General features: G+C 44.8%; 4 protein-coding genes across 8 annotated transcripts; 2 read left to right on the top strand and 2 right to left on the bottom strand.

Moving 5' to 3' along the window:
* Nucleotides 1–522: 522 nt before the first annotated feature.
* LOC102415731 (protein kish-A-like) lies at nucleotides 523–2,441 on the bottom strand. The gene has a single exon (XM_044925256.2). It carries the CDS (start codon nucleotides 1,561–1,563, stop codon nucleotides 1,345–1,347), a length of 219 nt encoding a protein of 72 aa, XP_044781191.1. The 5' UTR covers nucleotides 1,564–2,441; the 3' UTR covers nucleotides 523–1,344.
* Nucleotides 2,442–6,813: 4,372 nt separating this feature from the next.
* On the top strand, nucleotides 6,814–10,374 carry PIP4P1 (phosphatidylinositol-4,5-bisphosphate 4-phosphatase 1). Of its 2 annotated transcripts, none has more exons than XM_006048380.4 (7): nucleotides 6,814–7,105; nucleotides 7,444–7,634; nucleotides 7,998–8,104; nucleotides 8,538–8,643; nucleotides 8,846–8,898; nucleotides 8,995–9,085; nucleotides 9,532–10,374. In XM_006048380.4, exons 1-7 carry the CDS (start codon nucleotides 6,964–6,966, stop codon nucleotides 9,673–9,675), a joined length of 834 nt encoding a protein of 277 aa, XP_006048442.1. In that variant the 5' UTR covers nucleotides 6,814–6,963; the 3' UTR covers nucleotides 9,676–10,374. The 2 variants fall into 2 exon arrangements, with proteins under 2 accessions (XP_006048442.1, XP_006048441.1); XM_006048379.4 differs by having other exon boundaries at nucleotides 6,815–7,126.
* Nucleotides 10,375–10,461: 87 nt separating this feature from the next.
* On the bottom strand, nucleotides 10,462–13,117 carry APEX1 (apurinic/apyrimidinic endodeoxyribonuclease 1). 3 transcript variants are annotated; one of them, XM_006048377.4, is made up of 5 exons: nucleotides 12,963–13,117; nucleotides 12,533–12,658; nucleotides 12,114–12,301; nucleotides 11,411–11,603; nucleotides 10,462–11,262 (listed from the first exon to the last, which is right to left on the bottom strand). In XM_006048377.4, the coding sequence occupies exons 2-5, from the start codon at nucleotides 12,588–12,590 to the stop codon at nucleotides 10,745–10,747; spliced, it is 957 nt and encodes a 318-aa protein (XP_006048439.1). In that variant the 5' UTR covers nucleotides 12,591–12,658; nucleotides 12,963–13,117; the 3' UTR covers nucleotides 10,462–10,744. The 3 variants fall into 3 exon arrangements, with proteins under 3 accessions (XP_006048439.1, XP_006048440.1, XP_006048438.1); XM_006048378.4 differs by having other exon boundaries at nucleotides 12,951–13,071; XM_006048376.4 differs by having other exon boundaries at nucleotides 12,893–13,035.
* Nucleotides 13,118–13,245: 128 nt separating this feature from the next.
* LOC102414056 (O-sialoglycoprotein endopeptidase) lies at nucleotides 13,246–19,934 on the top strand. 2 transcript variants are annotated; one of them, XM_025295990.3, is made up of 11 exons: nucleotides 13,246–13,681; nucleotides 15,043–15,162; nucleotides 15,443–15,519; nucleotides 17,787–17,882; nucleotides 18,018–18,067; nucleotides 18,213–18,291; nucleotides 18,853–18,918; nucleotides 19,011–19,101; nucleotides 19,325–19,400; nucleotides 19,499–19,597; nucleotides 19,746–19,934. In XM_025295990.3, the coding sequence occupies exons 1-11, from the start codon at nucleotides 13,567–13,569 to the stop codon at nucleotides 19,783–19,785; spliced, it is 909 nt and encodes a 302-aa protein (XP_025151775.1). In that variant the 5' UTR covers nucleotides 13,246–13,566; the 3' UTR covers nucleotides 19,786–19,934. The 2 variants fall into 2 exon arrangements, with proteins under 2 accessions (XP_025151775.1, XP_006048437.1); XM_006048375.4 differs by having other exon boundaries at nucleotides 15,344–15,519.
* The last annotated feature ends 5,725 nt before the right edge of the window (nucleotides 19,935–25,659 follow it).

Raw genomic sequence — 25,659 nt, 5'->3', positions numbered from 1 at the left:
TTACCCTGTATCCACATTTTAAAAAGCTAAAACTATGTTTTATTCTGTATTTGTAAGGTTCCTGTAGTCAGGAACCAAACAATCAACTTTATGGTGATTTTGGCTCATTACTGCCTTATTACCCCTTTTCTATCTTCTTTTCATGCCTCCTTCTATTTCTGAGGGACTCCCATGGCCAGGCACACATGCAGTAACACATCCATTTTCTATGCGCAATATCAAGGAAACTGGAGAGTGGAAGTGGCTGGCTCTAAATCACCAAATATTGGCTTATGGAGTGGAAAGATGTCTCGAGTTAGTGACTCCCAGTGGCAACATTTATAGAAGCAGGCTCAACATCTTAGGATGTTTTAGGCAGGAAACATGCTTATTCCTTCCTCTCGCTTGAAATTACTCAGTCTCTCTATATCACAAGATAGATTTTTCCCTATTTTTTTTTATTAAATAAACAAAAACAAAGTTTGTATTTTGGGGTAATTAAAAATGTACAGACCTAACACTAAAAAGAATGAAAAACACATCCAAGATTATCATTCTGTAATTGTTCAGTTTAGCTCTTTTTACTCTAAGCATGTAGTCTTATTTGGAGAATGACAGCTGGTCAAATTTTTGCTTAAGACATTTATCCATACTTAACCAGAGGTTTCAGAGATAATAACACCAGTCAGGTATTCTGAATTATTTTATGTTAAATAGGAGCATTTTCTCAATAGTCTTAACATTTTCTCTTAAGTCACATCTATCTTCCTCCTTGTGAACTACATAGGCTTGTTTTAAATAGTTTACACCTGTAATAAACTACAGATTGCTAAGAGTAGAGGTACTCTGGTTAATGCTCAAAATGGTATGGCCAGAGGAAAAGCCAGCATTATTAAATATGAATGCAATCCTTACCAACACAAATTGAACCTTTTTTTTTCCAATAAAAAAGCTAGTCCGAAAAAAAGGTCTCACTCTATAAAGATTTATCATTTCCAAATCACAGTGAAAGGAACTTGAATAATTTACCAATTTTGTTTTCTACTATGTGCCTTAAAGATACCTCACTAAAAACTGGTATCTAGCACAACAGAATGACATATGCAGAAGGTAATATTGTAGCGACAGTACTGAGGTTGATTGTTACAGACACATTTCAACTCTGAGTATTAAATGTTACATCCTAATTATTTATATAGAACATCGGTCCAATAACAAAAATAGAGAACAGCAGCTGAAAGTGTAGCTCATTCAATGTTCAGAGATAAAAGGGTTAACCATTCTTTCCACTATTTTTGGCAGATCAGTCCTTTTTTGTCATATTTAAATCTGATGGTGACTGAAGAATTCTGGCAGTTTCCCAAGCTACTGTATGAAAAGGATGCTGAAGGCCATCACGATACAGCACACTGCAACATACGGACTCTTCCGTTCACCAATTCTGGCACACTTCCAAAATATACCCAACAACCCAGTTTTATTTCTGTCCAGGAGGCTGGGTGCCAAGGATTGGATATAAGCACAGGTACATATAAGCAGCAAGATTACAGTCAACAGACTCTGAAAATTGAAAATGGCAGACATAGTGAGGCCGGCGAAGCCCCAGCCACATCCAGATTTTTCCCTATTTAAATACCTATCCCACCATCACCAACAATCTTTTACCTTCCATTTTCCACAATTCCTGAAATTAAAATATTATTTTAGTTTAGTTTTTATCCTGGTGGCAAAAGGATCACTTTCATTTCTGTGTGAGATCCCTATCTGTGCCTCAGTCAGTAGGCACAGTAGGAGTAAAGTGACCTAACACCCTCACTCCCAGGGATGGGGGAGCCTGGTGGGCTGCCGTCTATGGGGTCGCACAGAGTCAGACACGACTGAAGTGACTTAGCAGAAAGGATTTGTTATAAAATTAGGCTTTTGTTAAGAAATTTTGAAAGGATTTAAAGAAATGGGATTTTGCTCTGGATTGGGTGCTGTTAGGAATTAGGGCAATTCTATAATTGGGTATCTAATCCATTTTATCTAGAAGCAGAGAAGACTACAACAGAGGCTAAAGCTCTAATAAGTAAAGAAGTAGCAGTCATTCATATTTGCTGGAGGAGGGGCTACTGGGGATTTTTGGCTTGGAGAATGTTCATGTTTTGACTGTGTTCAGACCTGATTGCAGAGTGGTCTCGTTTTTAAGGAGAGTTGGACTTTTAATCTCATTTCAATCTTTGTCTTAGCTTAAGTGACTCTAGTTTACAGAGCCTCAGTTTTCAGACTGCAAAATAAAAACAATCTTGCCTTCCCTGCCCAACTTACAGTGGGTTTTGAAATCAAATGAATATGGACATAAAACTGCTTTATTAGCTGTGAGCAAACATTATCACTACTTTTTGCATCACTCTGCCTACTGACCCACTCAAGTGAAGTGAAGTCGCTCAGTCATGTTCGACTCTTTTCGACCCCATGGACTGTAGCCTACCAGGCTCCTCCATCCATGGGATATTCCAGGGAAGAATACTGGAGTGGGTTGCCATTTCCTTCTCCAGGAGATCGTCCCGACCCAGGGATTGAACCTGGGTCTCCTGCATTGTAGGCAGACGCTTTACCGTCTGAGCCACCAGGGATGCTCAGGCAGAGCTCAAATCCAAGTTATCCACGCACAATAATATAATAATCCTTTATGTTTTCAAAGTTTTCTTTGGCTGCTCTGGATAGAAGTGATTTCCTCTTTCCTTGAATTTGTAGACTGTTTAATTCATATCCTATGAAGCATGTGTTGCACCATGAATTTCTAGATATTTAGAAATTTAGAAATTCTAGATATCTAGAATTGATACTTTTTCCCATGTAATAAAACATTACCTGTGTTAATATTTTATTTTATTCTCTTTCTTCTTCTTTTGGTTACATCACGTGGCTTGTGTGATCTTAGTTCCCCTACAAGGGATTGAACCCAGGCCCTTGGCACTGAAAGCATGGAGTCCTAACCACTAGACTACTAGGACATTCCCTAGTGTTGATATTTTATACTATGAATTTTCACATTGTTATTCCTCCCTACCCAGAGTTTAAGTTTCTTAAGGAGTGTTTTTCACAGAGTAGATACATAACAAATGTGTATAGATGTATTGCTTGCTGAAATTCTACCATTTATAATAGGTTGAAAAACATGGCCATAACATTTTACAGCTCCTCCCATCAAGAACTGAAGTCCTAAAGAAAAAAAAAAAAATTGAAGTCCTTTTCCCCACACCTTGAGCCTGGGCAGGCCTAATGACTTGCTATGACCTAGAATGAGGTAGGAATGAAGTTATACCAGTGCTGCTGCTACCGCTGCTGCTGCTAAGTCGCTTCAGTCATGTCCGACTCTGTGCGACTCCATAGACGGCAGCCCACTAGGCTCCTCTGTCCCTAGGATTCAGCCTAGGTCTAAAAATGTCTTGCAGCTTCTCCTCTCACCCTCTTGGACCATCACCCTAAGTTCCACCTGCTATAAAGAAGCTAGCCAAACCAGTATATACAATTGCCAGACATGTGAAGAGTCCATCTTGGACCATTCAGTTATTTTCATGAATGAGCCCAGGTGAGACCAGTGAAAGAACTGTTCAGCCAACCCGAAGAATCATGAGGAAAAAAATATATCATTTTGTTTGAGTGCTACTTATTACGCAGCAAGAGATAATGGAAGACCAGAAGAGGGATTCCTCTCCTTCACACTGATAGGAATTTTTCCTACTTCTTTTAGGGCCCTTCTCAAAAATTACCTTGCTTTCTGGATATGTCACTTCTGACCACTGCCAGGTTGTAATGTCACTCAGGTGAGACAATTAACTGATCTTAGATTTCTTCTAAAGTACTATGCCTAGAACCGTATGTAGTCAGTGATGAGTCCATTTGCCAAGTACATAATGGTTTCTTCCAAGCAAGTCTTGGAAATCAGGTCCCAAAGGAATTTATTACAAGGCACTTTCAAATGAGAGCACTTAGAGAGTCACTGTACTTCCCTTAACCCTCTCTCACACCTATATGGGTAGAGGATAGTCTAGCATTAAAAGAGCTCTGTAACAGGAAACATACAAGGATTATTGCATCATACCTCTCCTTCAGTGACTCACATATCAGTTAGAAAGAATATTTTTCTTACTGGTTAACACTTACCTCTTCATTTACTCATCTAGCACATATTTCTATATTTAACCTATGATGAAAACAGCACCAAGAGGCCAAACTACTAAAAAAAAAAAAAAAAGCTATTTTACTCAACCATCCTCTAGGATCCTTGGTACTGTATCCAATTCTCCAACTCTCCCACATTTTTATAAAACTAGATGAAACGAACATCAAATATGGCTTTGGTGAGGGTGAGAGGAGTCACAAAAGAACAGGTCGTGGAATGATGTGTAACCATGGTGCAAGTAATGAACCCTACTACACTCTAGAGCAAACATTTGAGCATCTGTATGCCCAGAAACAACAGAAAGAACAGCAGACTGGCCTGTTCCCCTGTGGAGCTACAACCCCCTCTCCATTTTGTATTCAGAGGTTCTTTAGTTCTGAATTGTCTGTGGGACCTACCTGGCCTGGGAAAGCTGTGTCTAAAAATCAGAATTCAGGTGAAGTCTCCAGCTCCTTTAGCAGCTACAAGTGCTAGAAAAGCAGCAGTTCTTCTTATTAAGTATTTGGGGCAGGCTGCACTTTCCTCAATGTTAGGCTCAATAGAGAGGCTTCTAGCTAAACCAGTGATGGTCCTCAGAGTTGTGTTTTTCAATTTCTTGTTGCTTCATCCATTTAAGACAGTCACACTTTGGGTTATGAAATGGGGGAAACTGAAGTGTGGTTCGGATTCTTGTAACAATCACATGAGGCTGGAGAAGAAAGCTGGTCCGCAAAGGTTGGGTTTAGAGGTTACGGAGAGACCCTTAGGATTCTGTTTTGGTTTCTTGAAAAGGGTAAGGTAAAACCCTCACCTGAGGGTTTCTTCAGGGAAAGGCAGCCATTCAGAATTATTCTCAGTCACGGACCCCCTACAGTTAATAGACCTGCTAAAATGTTCCTATTCAGAGCAGTCAGATATTTCCCAAGAGTATGAGCTGGAACCAACTTCCTTTGATCTCTGGGTACTCCTTTTTATGACAATGAGGTCTTTCCATTCCTGCACTTGCGCAACTAAAGGCAATTAGTTACATTGTGAAACCAAGATCTCTTTAAGGTGACTCACTTTTACTCTATCTGCTGCTGCTGCTGCTAAGTCCCTTCAGTCGTGTCCGACTCTATGCGACCCCACAGACGGCAGCCCACAAGGCTCCCCCGTCCCTGGGATTCTCCAGACAAGAACACTGGAGTGGGTTGCCACTTCCTTCTCCAACGCATGAAAGTGAAAAGTGAAAGTGAAGTCGCTCAGTTGTGTCCGACTCTCAGCGACCCCATGGACTGCAGCCCACCAGGCTCCTCCGTCCATGGGATTTTCCAGGCAAGAGTGCTGGAGTGGGGTGCCATTTACTCTATCATCCATCATCAATTCCAGAGAAACAGTCTACTCACCCTGCATTCAAATGACTAAGGAAATCCCTCTATATCATTGCATAATAACTTTGTCACCTGTACCTGCTCTACCCAGAACAGGTAGAAGCTTGAATCCTCAACAAAGCTGAAACAAAAAGTTCCTTTAAGCCACAGGAGGGAACTCTACATATTTCATTTCTGTCTGAACCCAGACAGAAATGGATTACCTTGATAGATTCGAAAATTTTTGCTATGCAAGTAGAGGATGGATGACGGTTGGATGACTATGGATGAACAGGAGAATGGCTAGGTGGATTGGCTGTATGTTTAAACACAGGAGCTGCTTAAGATCTTTTCCTATACTTGTTAGAATAAACTCTATTAGCAGTCTCGTGGTTAGTGGTGAAGTTGAGACAAGTCTAAAGGCTGTCTCTGTGCCAAACACAAACAAATATATCCTTGGACTTGACTGGTTAACTCAGTCGAAACACTCTTATCACGCATATGTTTACAACCGGGGGCCAGAAAACAGAGTAAAACGATGAGACACCCCTGTAGTGACAGAAACAGACTCACGTAAAGAAAATTTCATAATTTAACCGGAGATGCTAGGAGGGTGGATTCTGCAAGGCAGCTTTCTGGAGAAGCTGGTCTTGTGTACTGTTCCAGAGGTGACTTCAGCGAGGAAGACAAGGTAAACATCTTAACGTTTTAATCCATTTCTTCCTGGCATATCTTCACTCTGACTTTTCAGAGGTATTCCTTTGAGTTGAGTGGCTAACTGATGCCTATCCTTTCTACTCTCCGTGGTCAGAACAGCCCTAACCTCCTCACTCGTTTACTGCCTCTCTTTGAGCCACGCCCCCAGGTTCTGGGGCTAAGTTCGGGCCAATAAAGTTGCGCCCCAAGGATCGCAGGCCCAGGGAAGGGAAGCCTCCAGCCAATGAGAGGCCAACTATAACCGCAAAGAGTAGAAAAGTGTTGTAGTGCTATCTTCTGGCCGGTGAAGAGCAATGATTATGCGCCAGCTCTGGGCTACGGACAGATCACTGGCGGCTTCCTGAAACACGTGACCAGTGAGCTGAAGCAGCCCTGCCCCACCTCCTGGTCTGGAGGTAGCGCGATGGGCCACGCTTCCAATGGTTCGAAGAACTTCTCGTCACGTGCAGTTTTTGCAGGCCCAGCGGCGTCCTGAAAGTCATGTGACAGTTGACGTTGGCGCCAAGCTTCCCAATGGAAAACAAGAGCTGCCTTCACAGGACCAGAAATTGCTCTGTCTCTGCGAATAACAGCACGGCGGGGCGGGGATAGCCTATCACGTGCTGCGGGGCGGAACGGGGCGGGGCAGGCCACTGGTTGCGGGGCGAGCTAGGCGCGCGGCGCGCAGGCGCCCTGGGGACCCGGTAGCGGCGGCGGCGGTGGTGGCTGCGGTGACGGCAGAGGCGAGAAGAGCCGTATCTTTGGCCGAAGCGGGAGGCGGCGGTGGCGGCCATGGCGGCAGATGGAGAGCGATCCCCCCTGCTCTCCGAGCCTATCGACGGTGGTGCCGGTGGAAACGGATTAGTGGGGCCGGGCGGGAGTGGGGCTGGGCCCGGGGGAGGCCTGACCCCCTCCGCACCACCGTACGGAGCCGGTAAACATGCCCCGCCCCAGGGTAAGCCGGGGCGGGGTCCGAGGTGTTCCCAGGGGTACTCTGACAGGCGGAGGGGGCGGGGCCGAGGGCGGAGGCGGGGCCCAAGCGCCAGGTGCAGGGCTGTTGCACCTGTGACTGGGTGAGGCTTCCTTCCCTCTGCAATCGCGACCGCAGCTTGGGAGCAGAAGGAGCTCTGAGGAATCTGATGGAAGCACTGATCATAACAATCACGCTGAGCTTGTCAGAAGGGTTGAGGACCAGAAACAGTTGCCTTACTCCGTGTAGCATCAGTGGGGGTGTCTGCAAGTAATGCCAGCCCTTTTTACCTTTCTCTCCAGCATTTCCCCCGTTCCCCGAGGGCCACCCAGCAGTGTTGCCTGGGGAAGACCCACCCCCCTATTCACCCCTGACCAGCCCGGACAGTGGGAGTGCTCCCATGATCACCTGCCGAGTCTGCCAGTCTCTCATCAACGTGGAAGGCAAGATGCATCAGCATGTAGTCAAATGTGGCGTCTGCAATGAAGCCACTGTGAGTTATACAAACCTATGAAACGGGCCCTGTTTTCTGGATCCTCTTTCTGATCCTTTGATTCTAGACCCGGACCTTCAGGCATTGGCCAAGGGCCTTTCCTGAAACCCAGGTTTCAGTTCCAGGAGTCTCACACACCATTTCCCCAGAAGCCACTCACCAGGCTAATATTTACCATCCCTCATCTTCATACCTATCTTTATACTTAAGCTTAGTTTTAGTTTGTAAATCTCATGTTATATGCCTTTCATTTCTCTGTCCTGGCTAAGATTTTGTCTCTCTGATCTCTTCTCAGAAGGTGTTTTTGGAAGAACAGGGATTGGGATTAGAGATTTGCTTACTGATGTCCCCATTATTCTCTAGCCAATCAAGAATGCACCCCCAGGGAAAAAATATGTTCGATGTCCCTGCAACTGTCTCCTTATCTGCAAAGTGACTTCCCAGCGGATTGCCTGCCCTCGGCCCTACTGGTGAGGAGGAATAATTTGGGGAAGGGCATTAGTGGGGAAAATTGGAAAGCCAAAGAAGGATGAATGTTTACAGAGAATGTAAAGGCGAGAGAGCCTGGTGTTTATTTAGAAGGAGAAAAAGCTAAGAGCTGCTGTGTTTCTAGAACATTATAGCCATCTTTTTCATCTCAGTAAAAAGATTAGGATAAGACTACTCCATCTTTAGGAAGATGGATAGTTTCAGAGACTGGGTGAATTATCCTGAGGTAAAAGGGACATTAGAGACCTTAAGTTTAAGCAGTGCTCTTCCCACAAGTATTCTCTGGGGTAGGGCTGGCAGTGCAGAGAAGCAGAGGGACTTCTAAAGGCAGGGAGTAGGGGATGTGAGGGAGGAATAATGTAGGGATCCTTAGGATTAAAAACTTTCTAAACATAGTCGTTTTCTTCTATACAGCAAAAGAATCATCAACCTGGGGCCTGTGCATCCAGGACCTTTGAGTCCAGAACCACAACCTGTGGGTGTCAGGGTCATCTGTGGACATTGCAAGAATACTTTTCTGGTGAGGAGAAGTATTAGGAGGCTGAGGGTAGGGAGGGGCAGGAGTGGAAATGTAGTCAGGAATGTATTTCTGAGTTATAATGAATCTTGAAAAGGTCTGTTCTATAAGGAACCATTTCCCCACCTCCCACTGCCCCAGGCTCTCATTGAAAATGACCCTGTTTCTACTATTAATTGGTTTCTCCCTTTTCATTTCTCCATAGTGGACAGAGTTCACAGACCGAACCTTGGCCCGTTGCCCACACTGCAGGAAAGTGTGAGTGATTAGGGAGCAGCATCCTTGAGCTGGATAATGAATAGGGTAAAATCTAAAGGCCATTCCAAGTATCCATTTCTGTTTGCCTCCCCACAGGTCATCTATTGGGCGCAGATATCCACGAAAGAGATGTATCTGCTGCTTCTTGCTTGGCTTACTCTTGGCAGTCACTGCCACCGGCCTTGCTGTGAGTAGACCTTGATCCAGCCCCTTTCATTCTGCAGCCTCATCTTCTAAGGCTAAGATTGGGGAAATAGCTATCCTAAAAAGAAGTGAAACTGGGTGGCGGGGGGGAGGGGGGAAGGGGTTGTTTGTGTTGTTTCAACAAACAAGATGAAAAAACAGCTATCTTCTTTATGTGGCAGATAGAACAAAGAAGTGACTTAGATTCAGTTGCTATTAGGAAGTTGTCAGACATGAAGAAAAACTGACAGGTGTCTGGGATTGTTTGAGTATCTTCCTGCCTAGCAGAAGGGAATTGGACAACTGGGCCTTTTAAAAGGTCCCTGAAGGTGGCCACATGTGGATAGGGGACAGAAACTGAAGCTTGAATTGTTTGTTACTGTTACTAGGTTTCCTGGAGAGTGGTGAGAGATCAACAGTAACCCCATTTTTCTTCTTCATCTTCTTCAGTTTGGCACATGGAAGCATGCACGGCGATATGGAGGCATCTATGCAGCCTGGGCATTTGTCATCCTGTTGGCAGTGCTGTGTTTGGGCCGGGCTCTCTATTGGGCCTGTATGAAGGTCAGCCACCCTGTCCAGAACTTCTCCTGAGCCCCACGACGACCCACAGACTGTGCCTGGCCCCTCCCTGGTGGGGACAGTGACACTATAAAGGGAGCCGTGGTAAAAGGCTCCCTGGGCTTCTATAAGGGGAGCCAAGCAGCTGCCTTCCTTTTCCCTGGGGAGAGGTAGGAAGGAACCAGGCCCTCACCTAGGTTTGGAGGGATAGGTAAGACCACTGCTGGCCATCTGCTTTCCTCCAACAGTTGCTGTGTTTAGGGTGAAGTAGGCGAGAAGTTGCCCCTAAACCTGGGTCCAAAAAGACAGTTCTAGCCTTGTCCTTCCTATGTGCTCCCTGAGAGCCATTCCTGTCCCTTACACATTCCAGGGCAGGGTTGGGGTGGGTAGCCCTGGGGGGTCTCCCTCCCTCTTGTGCACCATTAGGACCTTGCTGCTGCTATTGCACTTCACCAGGGGCTGGCTCTGGTCTCAGCACCCTCAGTCTCCTCCCCCCCATTCTGTGTCCTGTGGGGGTGGGGTCAGCCGCTGCTCTGTACAGAACCACAGGAACTGATGTATATAACTATTTAATGTGGGGTATGGTCCCCTAGTCCTGTATTTCCCATAATTCCTCCTTTTCAACCTTACGCCCCAGTTGCGGTTATTTAACTGGGCTGGATAGGGTTGCTCTGTCATGGGAGAGGTTAGGGAGTCATCCTGTGCTTGTAAATAAATAAGGTCATGACTCTATTCTTTTCCAGTTGTTAATCTGTGTGTATGAAAGGATGAGGGGAATTTGTAGCCCCATGAAGGGATAGAATACACCACCACCAAAGCTGAAACTATGGCTCTTTATTTTCACAGGGACAGTTCAAAGGAAATATCAGTAGCTTTTGATTAATGTAAAAAAAGAAAAAGAAAAAAGCACCACCCCTACACAAACACCCTCCTTGAGAACTTATATCTGTTATTAGAAGCCTGGTTAAAGGATTCATAGTTTAGAAGGGAAATACAATGCAGATGTCTCTAGATAGCAGTTATTAAAGAAGTTTGGGGGTAAGAATTTTAAAGCTAGCTTGGTGGGCTTATTTCCCAGGCTCAACATGATTTGGAAGAGGTGTCACAGAGCTAGGTATAGGGTAATGGGACAGTGGTCACTGCCCAGAGCCTTGGAACGGATTTTACTGTCACACAACGCAGGCAACAGAGACTGAGATAACAAAAAATAATCAAGGCGCCAACCAACGTTTTTGGATCGCGCATTCATCATATAGGTCCAGAAGGTGTAGGCATAGGCCGTGTTGGGGTAGAGGTGCCGGAAACTGTCAGTGAGTGGCACAGCCTGCAGCAATTCCCCAAAGCCCTGCCGCTCTTGTGGAGTGAAGCCAGCATTCTTTTTATTTCCCTTCGGGTTGCGAAGGTCAATTTCTTCATGAGCCACGTTGAGGTCCCCACATAGCACAAGGGGCTTGCGGGATGCCAAACCCTTCAGGAATTTGCGAAAGGCTTCATCCCAGCGCTGGCGATACTCCAGGCGCACCAGACCTCGGCCTGCATTAGGCACATAGGCTGTCACCAGCACAAATGCGTCATATTCAGCCACAATCACTCGGCCTTCCTGATCATGTTCTTCCTCACCTACAGAAATGATGGACCAATTAGCAAAAAGAAGTTTTAAGAAAAGGGAAAGGAGAGAATAAAAGAATGAAGAATTGGGGCTGGCTGGACTGGGATACCAGCAATGAGTTTGGAGGTGCTGGGCTTTAGAAAATCAATAGGGTCTCACCAATGCCATAAGAGACTTTGAGTGGGCACTGGCGGGAGAGGAGGCCCACACCACTGTACCCTTCCTTGTCTGACGGAGCTGACCAGTACTGATGGGATAATCCAGACAGTTCTTGAAGTTCAACTGGTAGTTTGTTCTCTGAACATTTGGTCTCTTGGAGGCACAGGATGTCTGGGGCTTCTTCCTTTACCCACTGTAAGTGAAATTAAATGTAGAAAAAGTATTATCAATTCAGCAGCCATTTACTGAAAAATCTATATGCGAAGTACTAGAAATATACAGATGAAACACAGTCTCTGCAGAAATAACGTCTAGCAGCATAATATTAAAACTTATAAATGAAGGGCAAAGAGGCAAGAAGAGTGTTACATGCAACACTGAGGAATTCTTGTTTTTTTCCCTGAAAGGCCCTGGATAGCCAGCTAAGATTTTTAAGCAGTAGTTATTTAAATGTTGGCTATGCAAGAAATAAAATGGAGCAAGTCCAGTAAGGAGGTTTTCCCAACATGCCAGGGAAGAGATGAGGACATTATAAATAAGAAAATGGCAGTAGAACTGTTGAAATGGCATTTGAAAAATAACAAGGTTTTTTTGGTGAAAACCTAGTACCTTTCCCACAAGAAAACTATCGTGCTAGGGACTAAGATGGAAAAAGATGATTAAACCCCAAGATCAGCCTCTGCACCCCCTTAATTCCACTCACATCTAAACCTTTCTTCTTAATCCAGGCTCGAAGCCCATCCACATTCCACGAGCAGATCTTGAGTGTGGCTGATTTGCCACTGGGTGAGGTTTTCTGATCTGGGGGGTCTTCATACAGAACTGCGCCCTCTCCTACTGCCTCTTTTTCGTTCTTTTTCGCTCCTGCCTTACTCTTCTTCGCCTCTGGCTCTATAAAATAAATAATACATCATGGGATATAAGTTGGCGGTATCCAACTTTGATCCAGAGTTAGCTATAGACCCACTAAACCAGCAGCTGCCGCGACTTCTTCACAAATAAGAATACGGTCGGTGTCGGTCTGGACTTTCCGTTCAACGGTCCGTACTTCCCGTTCAGCTAGATAATTATAGACATCCCTATCGCTGCCTCTAGGGAGAGGGGCCCATTTCTTTCTCTTACCAGTCTTGGGCTCTTCCGCGTCTTCGACCACCGCTCCCTTTTTCCCACGTTTCGGCATCACTGTAATGTACGCCCTTCTGCACCAGTTCCACTTCGCCCAATGAAGCAGTATTTTGATCGCGTTGCCTACAAGTGCAAAGAAGCCGTGAAACCAGCTAGAGCAGAAGACTCCACCCTCAACGCCCACGTACCAAGTACCGCCTTTCAAACTGTTTTATCTCTGAATTCTTTCCCCGCCTCTGCGCACCATCAGCCTTTCAGCCCCTCACCCCTAAGACTAGATCATTTCATCGTCGTCTTATACAGTTCTCGCGAGATCCGCCCTCCGGGCAAACGAGGGACTTAATTGAGAGTCCCGACCTGGCTTTGCGGATCAGACGTCCAGAGAAGCTGCTAAGATGGGCAAAACAACACAAACCCTTTAGCTGACCTGCTTCGGCCCTGTGTGCCTCCTCCTTAACCCAGCACAAAGAATGGAGCACGCTGTGCCCCACGTGGGTAACTGGCGTGGTCACATGATCTGAGATGCTCTTCCAGGGGCGGAGGAATACGGGTCATTGGTCTAGTTGTACCACGTGACTGAAAGCTTCCCGCCCTTCTCGTGAACTCCGGGACATTGAAGGTCCCACCCTCCATTCTTGGACGGTTTATCAATATGCCAGATTCACAACTCTTTCTGCCACCATGACTAGAGATCCCAAAGCTGTGTAAGAGAGAACGAAATCAGTGGGAAAGGCTGGGCTGGACCATGGGAGAGAAGCAGAGGAACGGATAGGAATTTAAGGAGCAGACGCCGGCTCAGCGTTCCCGGCAGTTAAGCGAACAGGCCCTCGAAGGGGTCCTGATGGGTCGTCGTAACGACAGAGGTTGGGACCGGCGCTGGCGCGCTACCTATGGGCATTTTTTGGTAGCTGTTGTTCTGCTTGGCGCGGCTGCTTAGCACCCACTGGCTCATCCTCCTACTCTGCAACCTGGAGTCTGCGTCCCAGCGCGGACTGGTGAGGGCTCCTTGGTTCCAGTGCTAGCTCGGAGCCATGCCGGCGGTGCTGGGTTTTGAAGGCAGCGCCAACAAGATTGGTGTGGGAGTGGTACGGGATGGCAAAGTACTGGCGAACCCGCGGCGGACTTACGTCACGCCTCCCGGCACAGGTGAGGACTTGGGGATTTGTAACTCGTGGCGCACTTTTCCGCACAGCATACCCTGCCATCTTTATCTTTCTAAACGTTGGTGAAGAGTGCGCATTGTTCCCCCTAATTTTTGATCCTACTCTCTGAGATTGTGTAACGGTAAAAGGGCTTCCCAGGTGGCTCAGTGGTTAAGAATCTGCCTGCAGTACAGGAGACTTGAGTTCGATCCTTGGGTCGAGATCCTCTGGGAAATGGAATGGCAACCCACTCCAGTATTCTTGCCTGGAGAATGCTATGGACGGAGGAGTCTAGCGGACTACAGTCCATGGGGTCGCAAAGAGTTGGGATAAGACTAAGCACGCACACACAGTATCCCGAGGCTGATGGGTAGAAAAGTTATAGGCACTTGGAACTGTATCTTCTGAGTTGTTCAGCCTATACTGAGCACCTTTTATGTGCTAATTATCGGCTGCCCTTGCAGTATTCGGTAGTTGTTTTTGGACTTCTGTACCTTGTTCTTAAAATGGGAATGATAATACCTGCGTCATTCGGTCTGGAGAGTTAAAGTACCGGACGCATTGACCACTTTCCGTAAATGTTTTTTCTAAGTTCTATTGTGTAAGAGTCGGACACGACTGAGCGACTTCACTTTCACTTTTCACTTTCATGCATTGGAGAAGAAAATGGCAACCCACTCCAGTGTTCTTGCCTGGAGAATCCCAAGGACAGGGGAGCCTGGTGGGCTGCCGTCTATGGGGTCGCAGAGTTGGACACGACTGAAGTGACTTAGCAGCAGCAGCATTGTGTCTTTCCTACCTTCCCCCCAAACACCTCCTTCCATAGGAGAGGGCAGCAGGCTTGTGTATACCTGAGAAGCCTCCCTGAACAGGTGATGATGTAACAGGTTACTTGTTAGAAATGGATATATATGTTTAGCACTCAAGCTTCCTGGCATTTGGCACCAAGAATGTAAAGATAAAACAGGCAGTGCTTTGAGATGCTCATGGTTAAGCTGGGAAAAGTACCGATTAACTATAATGCTCTAATTGTTACATGTTACATATAGTGTGTTAATTTCAGTGATGTTACTATGCAGTGTTTGTAGAGTCACAGATCAATTGAGTTCAGTCGCTCAGTCGTGTCTGACTCTTGGCGACCCCATGAATCGCAGCACGCCAGGACATCACCAAAAAGTATGAGATAGGTATCATTGAGTCCTGAGTAGGAGTTGGGTATGAAGAAGGGCATTTCTGAGAGCTGTTTAGCTTAGCTGAACAGGCTGAAAAGACTATATCTGAAGACAGGATGTTTGAGGAAAAGAGAAGGGACTCTTCCTACCCTACTCAAATTCTTAGGATCTCTGACTTGTGTCTGTCTCCTAGGATTCCTTCCGGGTGATACAGCCAGGCACCACCGAGCTGTTATCCTGGACCTGCTGCAAGAGGCACTAACAGAGGCTGGATTAACCTCTGAGGATATTGATTGCATCGCATACACCAAAGGTATAGCTAGAAGTGTGGGCAACAGTGGAAGAATACACCTGGAACCCAGCTAGGTCAAAATAGCCTGCAGCTCACCTTTGATTACCACCACTACATCCGCTGTACCTTCACATCCCCCGCTTCCCACAACTCTGTTTTTCCCAATCTCTATAGGATTCTAAGCCCCATTCTGTCCCCATAGGTCCCGGCATGGGTGCCCCACTGGTTTCTGTGGCTGTTGTGGCCCGTACTGTGGCCCAGTTATGGAATAAGCCATTGCTGGGTGTTAACCACTGTATAGGTCACATTGAAATGGGCCGCCTCATCACTGGAGCCACCAACCCAACTGTGCTGTATGTCAGTGGAGGAAATACACAGGTATTTAGAATTCTTCACCATTCTTTTTTTTTCCCCCTCACAGATTTTTGGGTATTTTTAATGATTGAAACAAAACCGATTTAAAACCACAGCTTCTGGAAGAACCATTTGTTCTTGCTGGTTTTGTATCTTTCCTCAAACTTGACCTTGACCTTGACCTCTTGTTGAGCCACATATTTAAGAGCAGGGTCTCTGAAGATATTCTCATTAGCAATAGTTTCTTCCAAGGGGATACCTACAGAGTACCTTGTGGGCTTGAAGTGATATACTTCAAGTTACAAACTTTCACAAAAGACTTGCTCTCTGACCTCCTGGCGATTTGCTTCTTGCCCGTGGTAGCTTTCACTTTGTACCTTGCTAGCAAGGTAGCAAGATCATAGGTGTTCTTCATGATGACTGGCCAGGGGCATCACCACCTCCCAGCTTTCATGAATTTGCCCATTTTGACAGAAGCCATTCAGGACTACAGCAGAAAAGTTCCACCATTCCTTCTTAATTTCTGAGGCACTGTACTAGCAACTTTTACTTTCTGCCTGAGTGGTAGGAAAACTGGGCTCATCGGAAGCTAAAATGTGATACACTGGAACATTGGATGACCTTTATATGTGGCTATAGAGATGAGGAATTTCCAGCCTAGAGAAGGAAAGAATAGTAAGGATTGAAGTATTTAAAATAAGGATTTTTATTTTCATTATTTTGAAGCTTATTTTTCCTATGAATGTTAGCGATTAAAACTAAGGGGCACTTGGCAGTCCAGTGGTTAAGACTCTGCTTTCGATGCCAGGGGCATGGGTTCTATCCCTTGTCAGGGGACTGAGATCCTACATGCCTCAAGGTGCAGCCAGAAAAATTTTTTTTAAAAAAGAAAAAAATAAAGGGTACTATCTCATTTGTTTCTTTACAACATTTGTTTTGTTTTAGTTACTGGTGATAAATATATAGCTTTTTTTCTTTTTTTTTTTAAGAGTGAAAACATAAGTAATTAAAAAACATTTTATGAATGGTGGAAGAGGTTTTAAATTTATGGATGAAGCCAGAGTTCTTTGGATACCTTACAAGATCTTTTTAAATTGAGATTGGAGAACTCTAGCCCTCCTTTCCCACCTAACACCTGATGGGATTATTGTCTAGACTGATTCCTCTCTCCTGAAAGGATTATATTCTAAAAGTTCATTTTGTGAAATAGTTATTAAAGATAAAAGACGCATTTCTATGAAAATGATGTGGGAACTTTAATGGGTAGAGAACAAGTAATTGGTTGAGGCCTGAAGGATATTTATTATACAAGGTTAGGAACTTGGGGTGTGGAAAGTAACAGTGGAAGCTTACAAGATTTACTTGAGATGAGCAGTGATGGAAGTTTCTCTTTTCCTCTTTCCCTTTGAAGCCTGCTTAGGTGTGAAAAACAAGATGATTGACTAGGGAAGAGCAGATGACAGAAGTAGAAAGGCAGAATTTTTCTTTATGGTTTTGTTTCCAGCCTTTTATCAGTATAGTAAGGGCTACATCAGAATGGAAGAAAATCCCTAGCAGCACCAGAAAGGGAAGGGGACTTAGCGATCCTTTGGAAGTACTGTCAGAAGTCTGGAGCTTATGTATCAATGGCTGATAAATACTCTCTGTGCTAGAAGTTGGTCACATATGAAGAGTGGACAGAAGTTGGTTGCCAGTGCTGAGCTGGATGAGCAATTAGTCTGACCCAATATGGAATTTTTGGGTTTTGTTTTTGTTGTTGTTATTGCTGCACCAAGTGGCTTGTGGGATCTTAGTTCTCCTGCCAGGGACTGAATGCGTCTGCTACCAGGTTCAGGGAGTTCCCTGGGATTTTTGAGTTTTTTTTTTTTTTTTTCTTAACTCTACCTTAGTGGTTTCCAAATACTACCACCCTCGTAGGATAATCTTGAAGAAGTCTGGTTCCCTGCCTCCAAGAAGGAAAACTTTCCCTAGTCCACATTGTCTTGACTGCTTTTAAAGGAATATCAGTAACCTCCAAGCTAGAAAAATGTATCCAAAATGATAATTTACTTCTCCCCTGACCTAGGTTACCGTCTTTAGACTAGAAATCTACTCTGGGAATCCTTAGGGTGTATATAGACTTCTCAGGGAAGTGCTATGTAAAAGTACCTATTGAGGGTTTGGGAAAGTACTTTATTTCCATTGCTTATTGAAGTTCTAGTGACCACGTTGATCCTCTGCTATGTTCTTCCCCAAGCCAAATGCTCCTCTTTACAGACTTGAGGTTTCATGGACATCCTCATCACCCTTAGGTGATTGCGTATTCAGAACATCGTTACCGCATCTTTGGGGAAACCATCGATATTGCTGTGGGTAATTGTCTGGATCGTTTTGCTCGAGTGCTGAAGGTAAGTCATTGAGGATACAGAGAATATAAGTTGTGAATGAATTTTGGGAGAGCCATGGAAAAGGAAAGGGAAGATGAAAATTAGCTTCTTTTGCTTCATAGATACCCACCTTCATCCTGTTTTTCCTTCTGCTAGATTTCCAATGACCCAAGTCCAGGCTACAACATTGAGCAAATGGCAAAGCGGTAAGGGGAATAAGACGGAAGGAGGCTGACTGGTGGGGTGCCAAGGATTTCCCTGTGTATGTATTAATGAGCTTTGGGAGGGCTTTGGAGGGTGAGCAGCCAGCTGACTACAGGCTTAGTGCCTCATATACTCACTCCCACATAGAGGCAAGAAGCTAGTTGAGCTGCCATACACTGTAAAGGGGATGGACGTCTCATTCTCTGGGATCTTGTCTTTTATTGAGGTGAGTGTGGGGAGGTGAGGAGATGGGCACTTTCATGCTTTTTAGTGAAGTGTGCGAGTTTTGCTCAGTGTAGTATTTTCTGCATATAGCATAGTACTAGCCTATGTTAGATGCTGAATAAATTCATCTAGCAAATACTGATTGAACATCTTTTGTGTACCAAGTGCTGTTCAAGGTAATAGTGATACTAGATGGAGCAAAACAAAAATCTGCCTACTTGGAGCATGCGTTTCATGGGGCATGGGAGGAGGGAGGGAGACAGAAAAAGAAACACACAAAGAAATGGGAAAAAAATAAAAAGGGTCAGATGGGGATAAGTCTGGAGAAAAATTTACCAGGGTAGGGGGCAGAAGGTGAGAGGGCAGGCATTCATGATTATTGAATCTTGAAAGAAGGCTGCTGGTTTTATATATATAGCTCAGTGCCAGTGAAGAGCAAGATATACTGGTATGGGTGAATTGTGGTAAAATGCAGTGATCCTCCAAGTGTGCTAGTTTTTTGCTCACGTGTCATCCCCAGACCACAGTTCACTGTTTTATCTGTTTGCCCCTGTAACTACAGGATGTAGCCCAGCGGATGCTGGCCACTGGAGAGTGTACTCCCGAAGATCTGTGCTTCTCTCTGCAGGTAATGAAGTGAAGAGCTGGGATAGAAAGGTGGAGCTGACAGAACTAAATTGGGATCGCCTCTGACATTTTCAACTTATCTGCCCCCCACAGGAAACTGTGTTTGCAATGCTGGTCGAGATCACAGAGCGGGCCATGGCACATTGTGGCTCCCAGGAGGCCCTCATTGTGGGAGGTGTAGGGTGTATGTATCATTGGACTGGCCTTCTCTTGTATTTTGGGGCATGTGCTTCTTGCTCCTGATACTCTAAATCTCTTAAGGGTTTGGGGAAATTACTTATTTTGTTTCTGTCCTGTGCTTCCCAGCCCTTGCACCTACTTCATTTTCCTAAGTCAGTGCACATGAAGTGTGTAGCTAGACTGGAGAAATGGCTAAAAATAAGCTAATTGTACCCCTGCCTCTGTAGGTAATGTGAGGTTACAGGAAATGATGGAGACCATGTGCCAGGAACGTGGAGCTCGGCTTTTTGCCACAGATGAAAGGTAAAGGCCCTCCCACCCACACACACTCCCCTCCGCCTCCCAATTGCTGTGATTTTCTACCCTTAGATCATGAATTTCATACCTCTTTTCCTTCCCAGATTCTGCATTGACAATGGAGCCATGATAGCCCAGGCTGGGTGGGAGATGTTTCAGGCTGGACACAGGACCCCTCTCAATGAATCTGGGATCACACAGAGGTAAGTGGCCCCTTGGAGGAGGTAGACAGCATTATATGGGAGGTAGGCAAAAATCCAGCAGGAAGAGGACCCAGAATCGTGAGGGCAAAGAAGAATGGAATAAGGGATAACTGTCCACCAAGTTTTTCCTTTTTTTTTTTTTAAACAGGTATCGGACAGATGAAGTAGAAGTGACCTGGAGGGACTAACAAAGTTAACAGGATTGGAGTATTTGGTGCCCTGAGTGGAGCCCAAGGGACCCTAGGCCTTAATCTCTATGCTTACAAGGCTTTGGACTCCCTTGTCTCATCATTTGAACCTCAAGAATTGACTCAGCGTTAAAATATTTTTGGTTTTATATGTTGGCAATTGACTTGTGTTCTGGAAAAAATACACATTTGGCAATGGTTAAATCCTTTTGATGGGTCGATGGATAAGGACGGCAGGGGTCAGAGCAGCACCCTGGCGGACTGCAGGTAGCCTTGGGAGCTGCTGCTCTGGAGCTAAAATTGAGGAGAATCTGAGATATTCTCACCTTCCCTTAGGAATGCATTATCATTGGTACTATTTTAGCATCAGGTCTTGTGTTAATTGCTTTACATTCATCACCTTGTGTAAATTCTTTGAAGTGTAGGTACTCAGGATTTCCCTGAAAACAGCCTGAAGCCAGATATAATTTCATACTAATTGATAACTCAAAAGTAAAACTGTCCCCCCTCCATACACTTAAGCCTACAGACATTTCCATTGGCAGACCAGAGGGAGGCCCTGGGTATATGTCCTGCCACAACCACCAGAACTAACCTCATCATGCACTTTTATTTATACCAGTCACCATAAAAGTGTGACTATCAAGTCACCTCTCATCTTTTAAACTCATAACCATTACTCTCCACTCCCTTTTTTGTCCCTGTCCACTCGCTTCTTTTAACTCTTAAAATTCTTTTTGTGATCTCTGAAGTTAACAGCCAGTCATTAGGAAAAATCCCATGTATCCTCAACATCATCTCTGAATGTTCGCTGTACATAGTAGGTGTGCTCTGAGCCCTGGTTTCTCCTGAGGATTCTGCTGCTCCTCCCACCTGTCGTGGTGGTGGTTTCGCTCACACCCACTGTAGCACTAGGCCGCCTGGAGGCAGTGTGGGAGTCCTCATTTTTCCTCATACTATTTTTAGACTACTCTCATCTCTAACATACCTCAGCTTTAAAACAATATCTGTCATAAATCTTGGTGCTTTAAAATATCCATATAGATTATCTTGCTAACACTCTGGTCTCAGTTCTTTGCACCTCCACTGGTCTTGTCCTATAGTCCCACTTCAGCTACTCATTCCTTTGGTCATATTCCAGCCCTACTGCTACTCCATATCTCAATCTCAAACATCCCATTCTCCCATCATTACTTCCTGTTTTTCCAATTGACACCACATGCCTTCACTTCTGTCCTCCAACTAAGTGCCAGTCATGAGCACCTCATTGCAAATAACTAGTCTCTTCTGCTTCTCTTGCTTTTGTCACACTCAACTCTTCACTTACTTTATGCCTACACCCGTTCAGCTGAAAGGGCTAGGGAAAAACAGCCAAGTTGACTTTAAATTCATTACCGTGAAACTTCAGTGGGTCCTATATGCTAAAAGTAGTATTTGCTAGTCTTTTCACTTGCCCTTCTATTTTGGGCAGGGTGGTGGGGGGGAACTCTGTGTTGCTTGAGGCATCAAAGTTGGGAATTCATCACTTACCCCTTTTCTGATCCCTGTTTTATTCCTTCTGACCCCTCACATCTCCAGCATCCCCTTCATTCTCACTTTTTGGTAGAAAATAGAGACAGTGAAAAGGTTCACAAGCTCCTACCACTACGCTTACCATAACTTCCAGCATTTATACGCATATGCTCTGCTTTCTCTCCTGTTCCTGTATCTTTTTTTTTTTCTCTTACTATTTTTGTTGTTTATATTTTTCTCTACTGTTACTACGTACCAGTGGTTCCCAGCTGGGACTGAGTTTGCTCCCAGAAGGCATTGGGTTGTAACTGAGAGGTGGTGCTCTGGGTGGAGGCCAAGGATGCTGCAGTATAGCTTACAGTACACAGAACAGCTCCCTGCAACAGAATTATCTGGGGTTAAATGCTATTCATGTCAAGGTTGAGAAGCATTGCTCTAAACAAACTGCCCAGGCTCCCCTCCAAGTCCTTGGACAGCTAGTACCATGCTCTTTCAAGGACATCTCTCATCTCCTTTCCTGTAGGGTCTATTTTCCTTTCTCTCTTGGAGCATCCTATCAGCATGCAAATATGCTGTCATTTTTTTCATCTTAACAAAGACCCAAGTCTCTCTCGACCCCATTTCCCCTTCCAATTGCTTCCAATTTTCCTGTTCAATTTTTTAAAAACATAGAGTTATTTTTTAAATTCAAGTATAGTTGATTTACAGTATTATGTTTCAGATGTATAACAGTGATTTCAGCATTTTTATAGATTATACTCCACTTAAAGTTATTGTGAAATACTATATTCCCTGTGCTGTACTAATATATCTTTATAGTTTATTCATTCTGCTCTTTTTCATACAGAACATCTTAAAAGAGTCATCTGCACTTCCTCTCCACCAGTTTCCTATTAAGTTGACTGCACCCAGCTGTTACCATGATCACCAAGGACTTGCATGAACCAAAATCTAATGGCATCTTCTGCTTCATATTACACAGGCTGTCAGCAGGATTTGGCGCACCCTCTTAGAAACATTGTCTTTACTTGGCTTTAGGACATAATCTCTGGTTTGCCTCAGTTGCCTTTGCTGGTTTCTCTTGAGAGTTTAGTCCTTGGACTATTTCCTATTTACATACATACTTTGAGTGATGTCATCCAGTCTTACACATTAAAGCCATTTCATTTTGGTGGGCTCCCCATTTTTTAGCTCCAATCTGGATTTATATCCCGAATATCTAGTTGCCCTCAGCATTTCTACTTGATGCTTAATAGGCATCTCAAATTTAACATATACAAACTTGAACTTGTCCCAGCTTACTGCTGCAGTCTTTGCTATTTCAGTCAGTGACAACTCCATCCTTATAGTTGTTCATGTCAAAGTGCCTTGGTATTACCTTTGACACCTCTTTCATCTCCTCCAGTTCATCAGATCACATTGACTTTACCTTCACATATCCAGAATCCACTGCTGGACTTCACTGCTGCCATCCTGGCCCAAGCCAGAGTTATCTATCTCCAAGATTATTGCAGGAGCTGGTCTACGTGTTTCCACCGTTTCCCTCTTATAGTCAGTTCTCATCAGCCGTCATTCAGAGCAAATAGTGTTAATGTGGAGGCCAGATTATGTCACTCTTCTCAAAATCCGTGTTTTCCTACCTCAGAATAAAATCCAGAGTCCTTTCAAGGCCTGCGAGAACCTCCATGACCTGCCCCACCCTTCCCCCTTTACTGCTTTGACCTTATTACCTGCTACTTATCTTGTCATTCACTCTGCTCTGGCCTCATCTGTCTTTTCTTCCTTAAACACGGCAGGTGTGCCACCCCTAAGGTCTTGTTTCCCCCTCTGCCTGGGAGGCTATTCCCAGAGGTCTTGGCTTAGCTTAGTTTAGTGAGGTCTTCCTGACAACCCTACTTAAAATTGTACTCCTCTTGTGCTTTCTAACGCACTCTCCTGTTTTATTTCTCTGCATAGCACTAATCACCTTGTAATCTAATGGTTGTATTTATTATGTTCTTTGTCCTCTTGTTGGAATATAAACTCCCTGAGAGGAGGAGTATCTTGTTTTATTCATTGACATATCATCTCACAGTACTTAAAATAGGGTCTGGCACATAGTGGACATTGAATTAGTATTTGCTAGCGGGTATAGCTCCATGGTGGGCTTCCCAGGTGGTGCTAGTGGTAAAGAAACTGCCTGCCAATGCAGGAGATGTAAGAGACGCAGGTTCAATCATGGCAGTCCACTCCAGTATTCTTGCCTGGAGAAACTCATGGACAGAGGAGCCTGGCGGGCTACAGTCCATGGGGTTGCAAAGAATCGGACATGACTGAAGCGACTTAGCATACACTCACACGTAGCTCAGTGGTGGAGCATTTGACTACAATTAGTATTTGCTGAATAAGTGAATAAATTTATGGGAAACTAAACCAAAGAAATACAGGACTATAAAACAGGACTTGGGCAAAAAAATTTTAAAAGTTGAGATCACATGAGCTTGGAGACAGTTTCTTATTACTTAGTAAGTAGGAAATGATGATAAATATTCTTTAGTTGTTTTTTTTACAAAGGATAGACATAAGTGGGTTGAAATGCATTTGGGGTAGAGGTCTAAAGTGGAAACTTAGAGATGGAAGATAGAAGATAAATTCTTGTCTGTATTTCTCTAGGCTCAGGGAGTTTTCAAGTATGTTATTACACATTAGCCTCAGGTATTTATTTGTAAATTTTTATTAATATCATGAGGTAGAATAGATTTTGGAGAAGGGCTGTCTTTGGCACTGTAGCCGCAGTTCGTATTGTTCAGTGGAGGGGGGGTTCTCTCCTTAGGAAACTTTAAAGTGAAAGTGAAGTTGCTCAGTCGTGTCCGACTCTTTGCAACCCTATGGACTGTAGCCTACCAGGCTCCTCCATCCATGGGATTTTCTAGGCAAGAGGACTGATGTGGGTTGCCATTTCCTTCTCCTGGAGATCTTCCCAACCCAGGGATCAAACCCAGGTCTCTCGTAGGTAGGCAGATGGTAGGCAGATGCTTTACCATCTAAGCCACCAGGAAACTTTGGGCTGTTGTAAAACCCTTGTATGGGGCTTCCCTGGTGGTCCAGTGGTTAAGAGTTCTCCTGCCAATGCAGGGACATGGGATCAATCCCTGGTCTGGGAAGAGCCCACTGCCATGGGGCAACTTAGGCCCATGTTCCACAGCTACCGAAGCTCACATGCTCTAGAGCTCATGTTTGGTAACAAGAAGCCACTGCAATGAGAAGGCTGCGCACTGCGACTAGAGAGTAGCTCCCACTTGCAGCAACTAGAGAAAAATAGTGTGTAGCAACGAGGACCCAGCACAACCAAAAATAATAACAAAACCCTTGTATGTCCAAAGCTTTGGGCTACACATGAGTAGACCCCAAGTTTGTGCAGCCATATTAAAATGGCTCCTTGAGTCCTAAATTATGAACTCCTAGCTGTCTCACTTCCTGAGCCTCTTACTAACAGTAAAGGCTCAGTGTGTCCTGCTGACTTTTACAGATGAAGGCAAAAGGAACATCAGGCCCCTGGACAGCATCTTCAGCCAGCTGAGGTATAGGGGCCCAGGGCAGGCTGATGGGAAGACAGGTAGGCTTCTGTTATGGAAGGCTCTGTGAGAAAGATAACCTGTTGCTCAGCTTCTCTACCACTAAACTAGTCCAACCCCTGAGCCTTGTGACCCTGTAGCTTGGAATCTTCCCAGACTCATGTCTGTGAGAGCAGCCATAGGACTTCATGAAGGCATATGTGCCGCTCTGACTGCATGGTTAGGAAAAGGAGCAGGACGAGGGTAAGCACCATTGTCAGTCTGTACTCTGGGACAAGTGCCCCACTTTAATGGGGCAGTTCCTGTATACCCACCTGCTTTGGGTTTGTCCACAGGTCCTGCTCAGAGGTACAGCCTGAAGGAACAGGAGTGCTGAGAGAGGTAGATGTCGGGTCCCCCTTTGGTGTGGCTTCTGCACTCCGTAGAAGGCCACCAAGTCTTCAAAGGCCTTTTGGCTACAGAGAAAGGAAACCCCAGATTCAACAGGGAACAGTGTGTCCCCTGAAATTTCTGTCCTTGGGAGTTTAGATATAAAGGGCTTCTTTACTCTTCAGTTTTTTCTGCTTTGTTGGCATTTCTTCTAAACTGGTAACCATAAGCCTGGTTCAGACACATTTAGCTGGAGACTCTAGCCACTCTCCCTACGGCCAGTACCCGCCATCACAGAAATTCCTCTTTTGTCAGATTTTGGCTCCTCCTCCCTGAATCCACTTAAGTCATTACTGATTTTTGGGCATCTACTCTATGCTGGGAAATGGGTTAGGTAAGATTTATCGCTTTAATTTTCCCCTCTGGTTCACTCACCTGG

The sequence above is a fragment of the Bubalus bubalis genome, chromosome 11, assembly GCF_019923935.1.
Source record: "Bubalus bubalis isolate 160015118507 breed Murrah chromosome 11, NDDB_SH_1, whole genome shotgun sequence".
In the NCBI taxonomy this organism is placed as follows: Eukaryota; Metazoa; Chordata; class Mammalia; order Artiodactyla; family Bovidae; genus Bubalus; species Bubalus bubalis.
The sequence above is the reverse complement of the archived record's forward strand: the minus strand, read 5'-3'. Positions and strand labels throughout refer to the sequence as shown.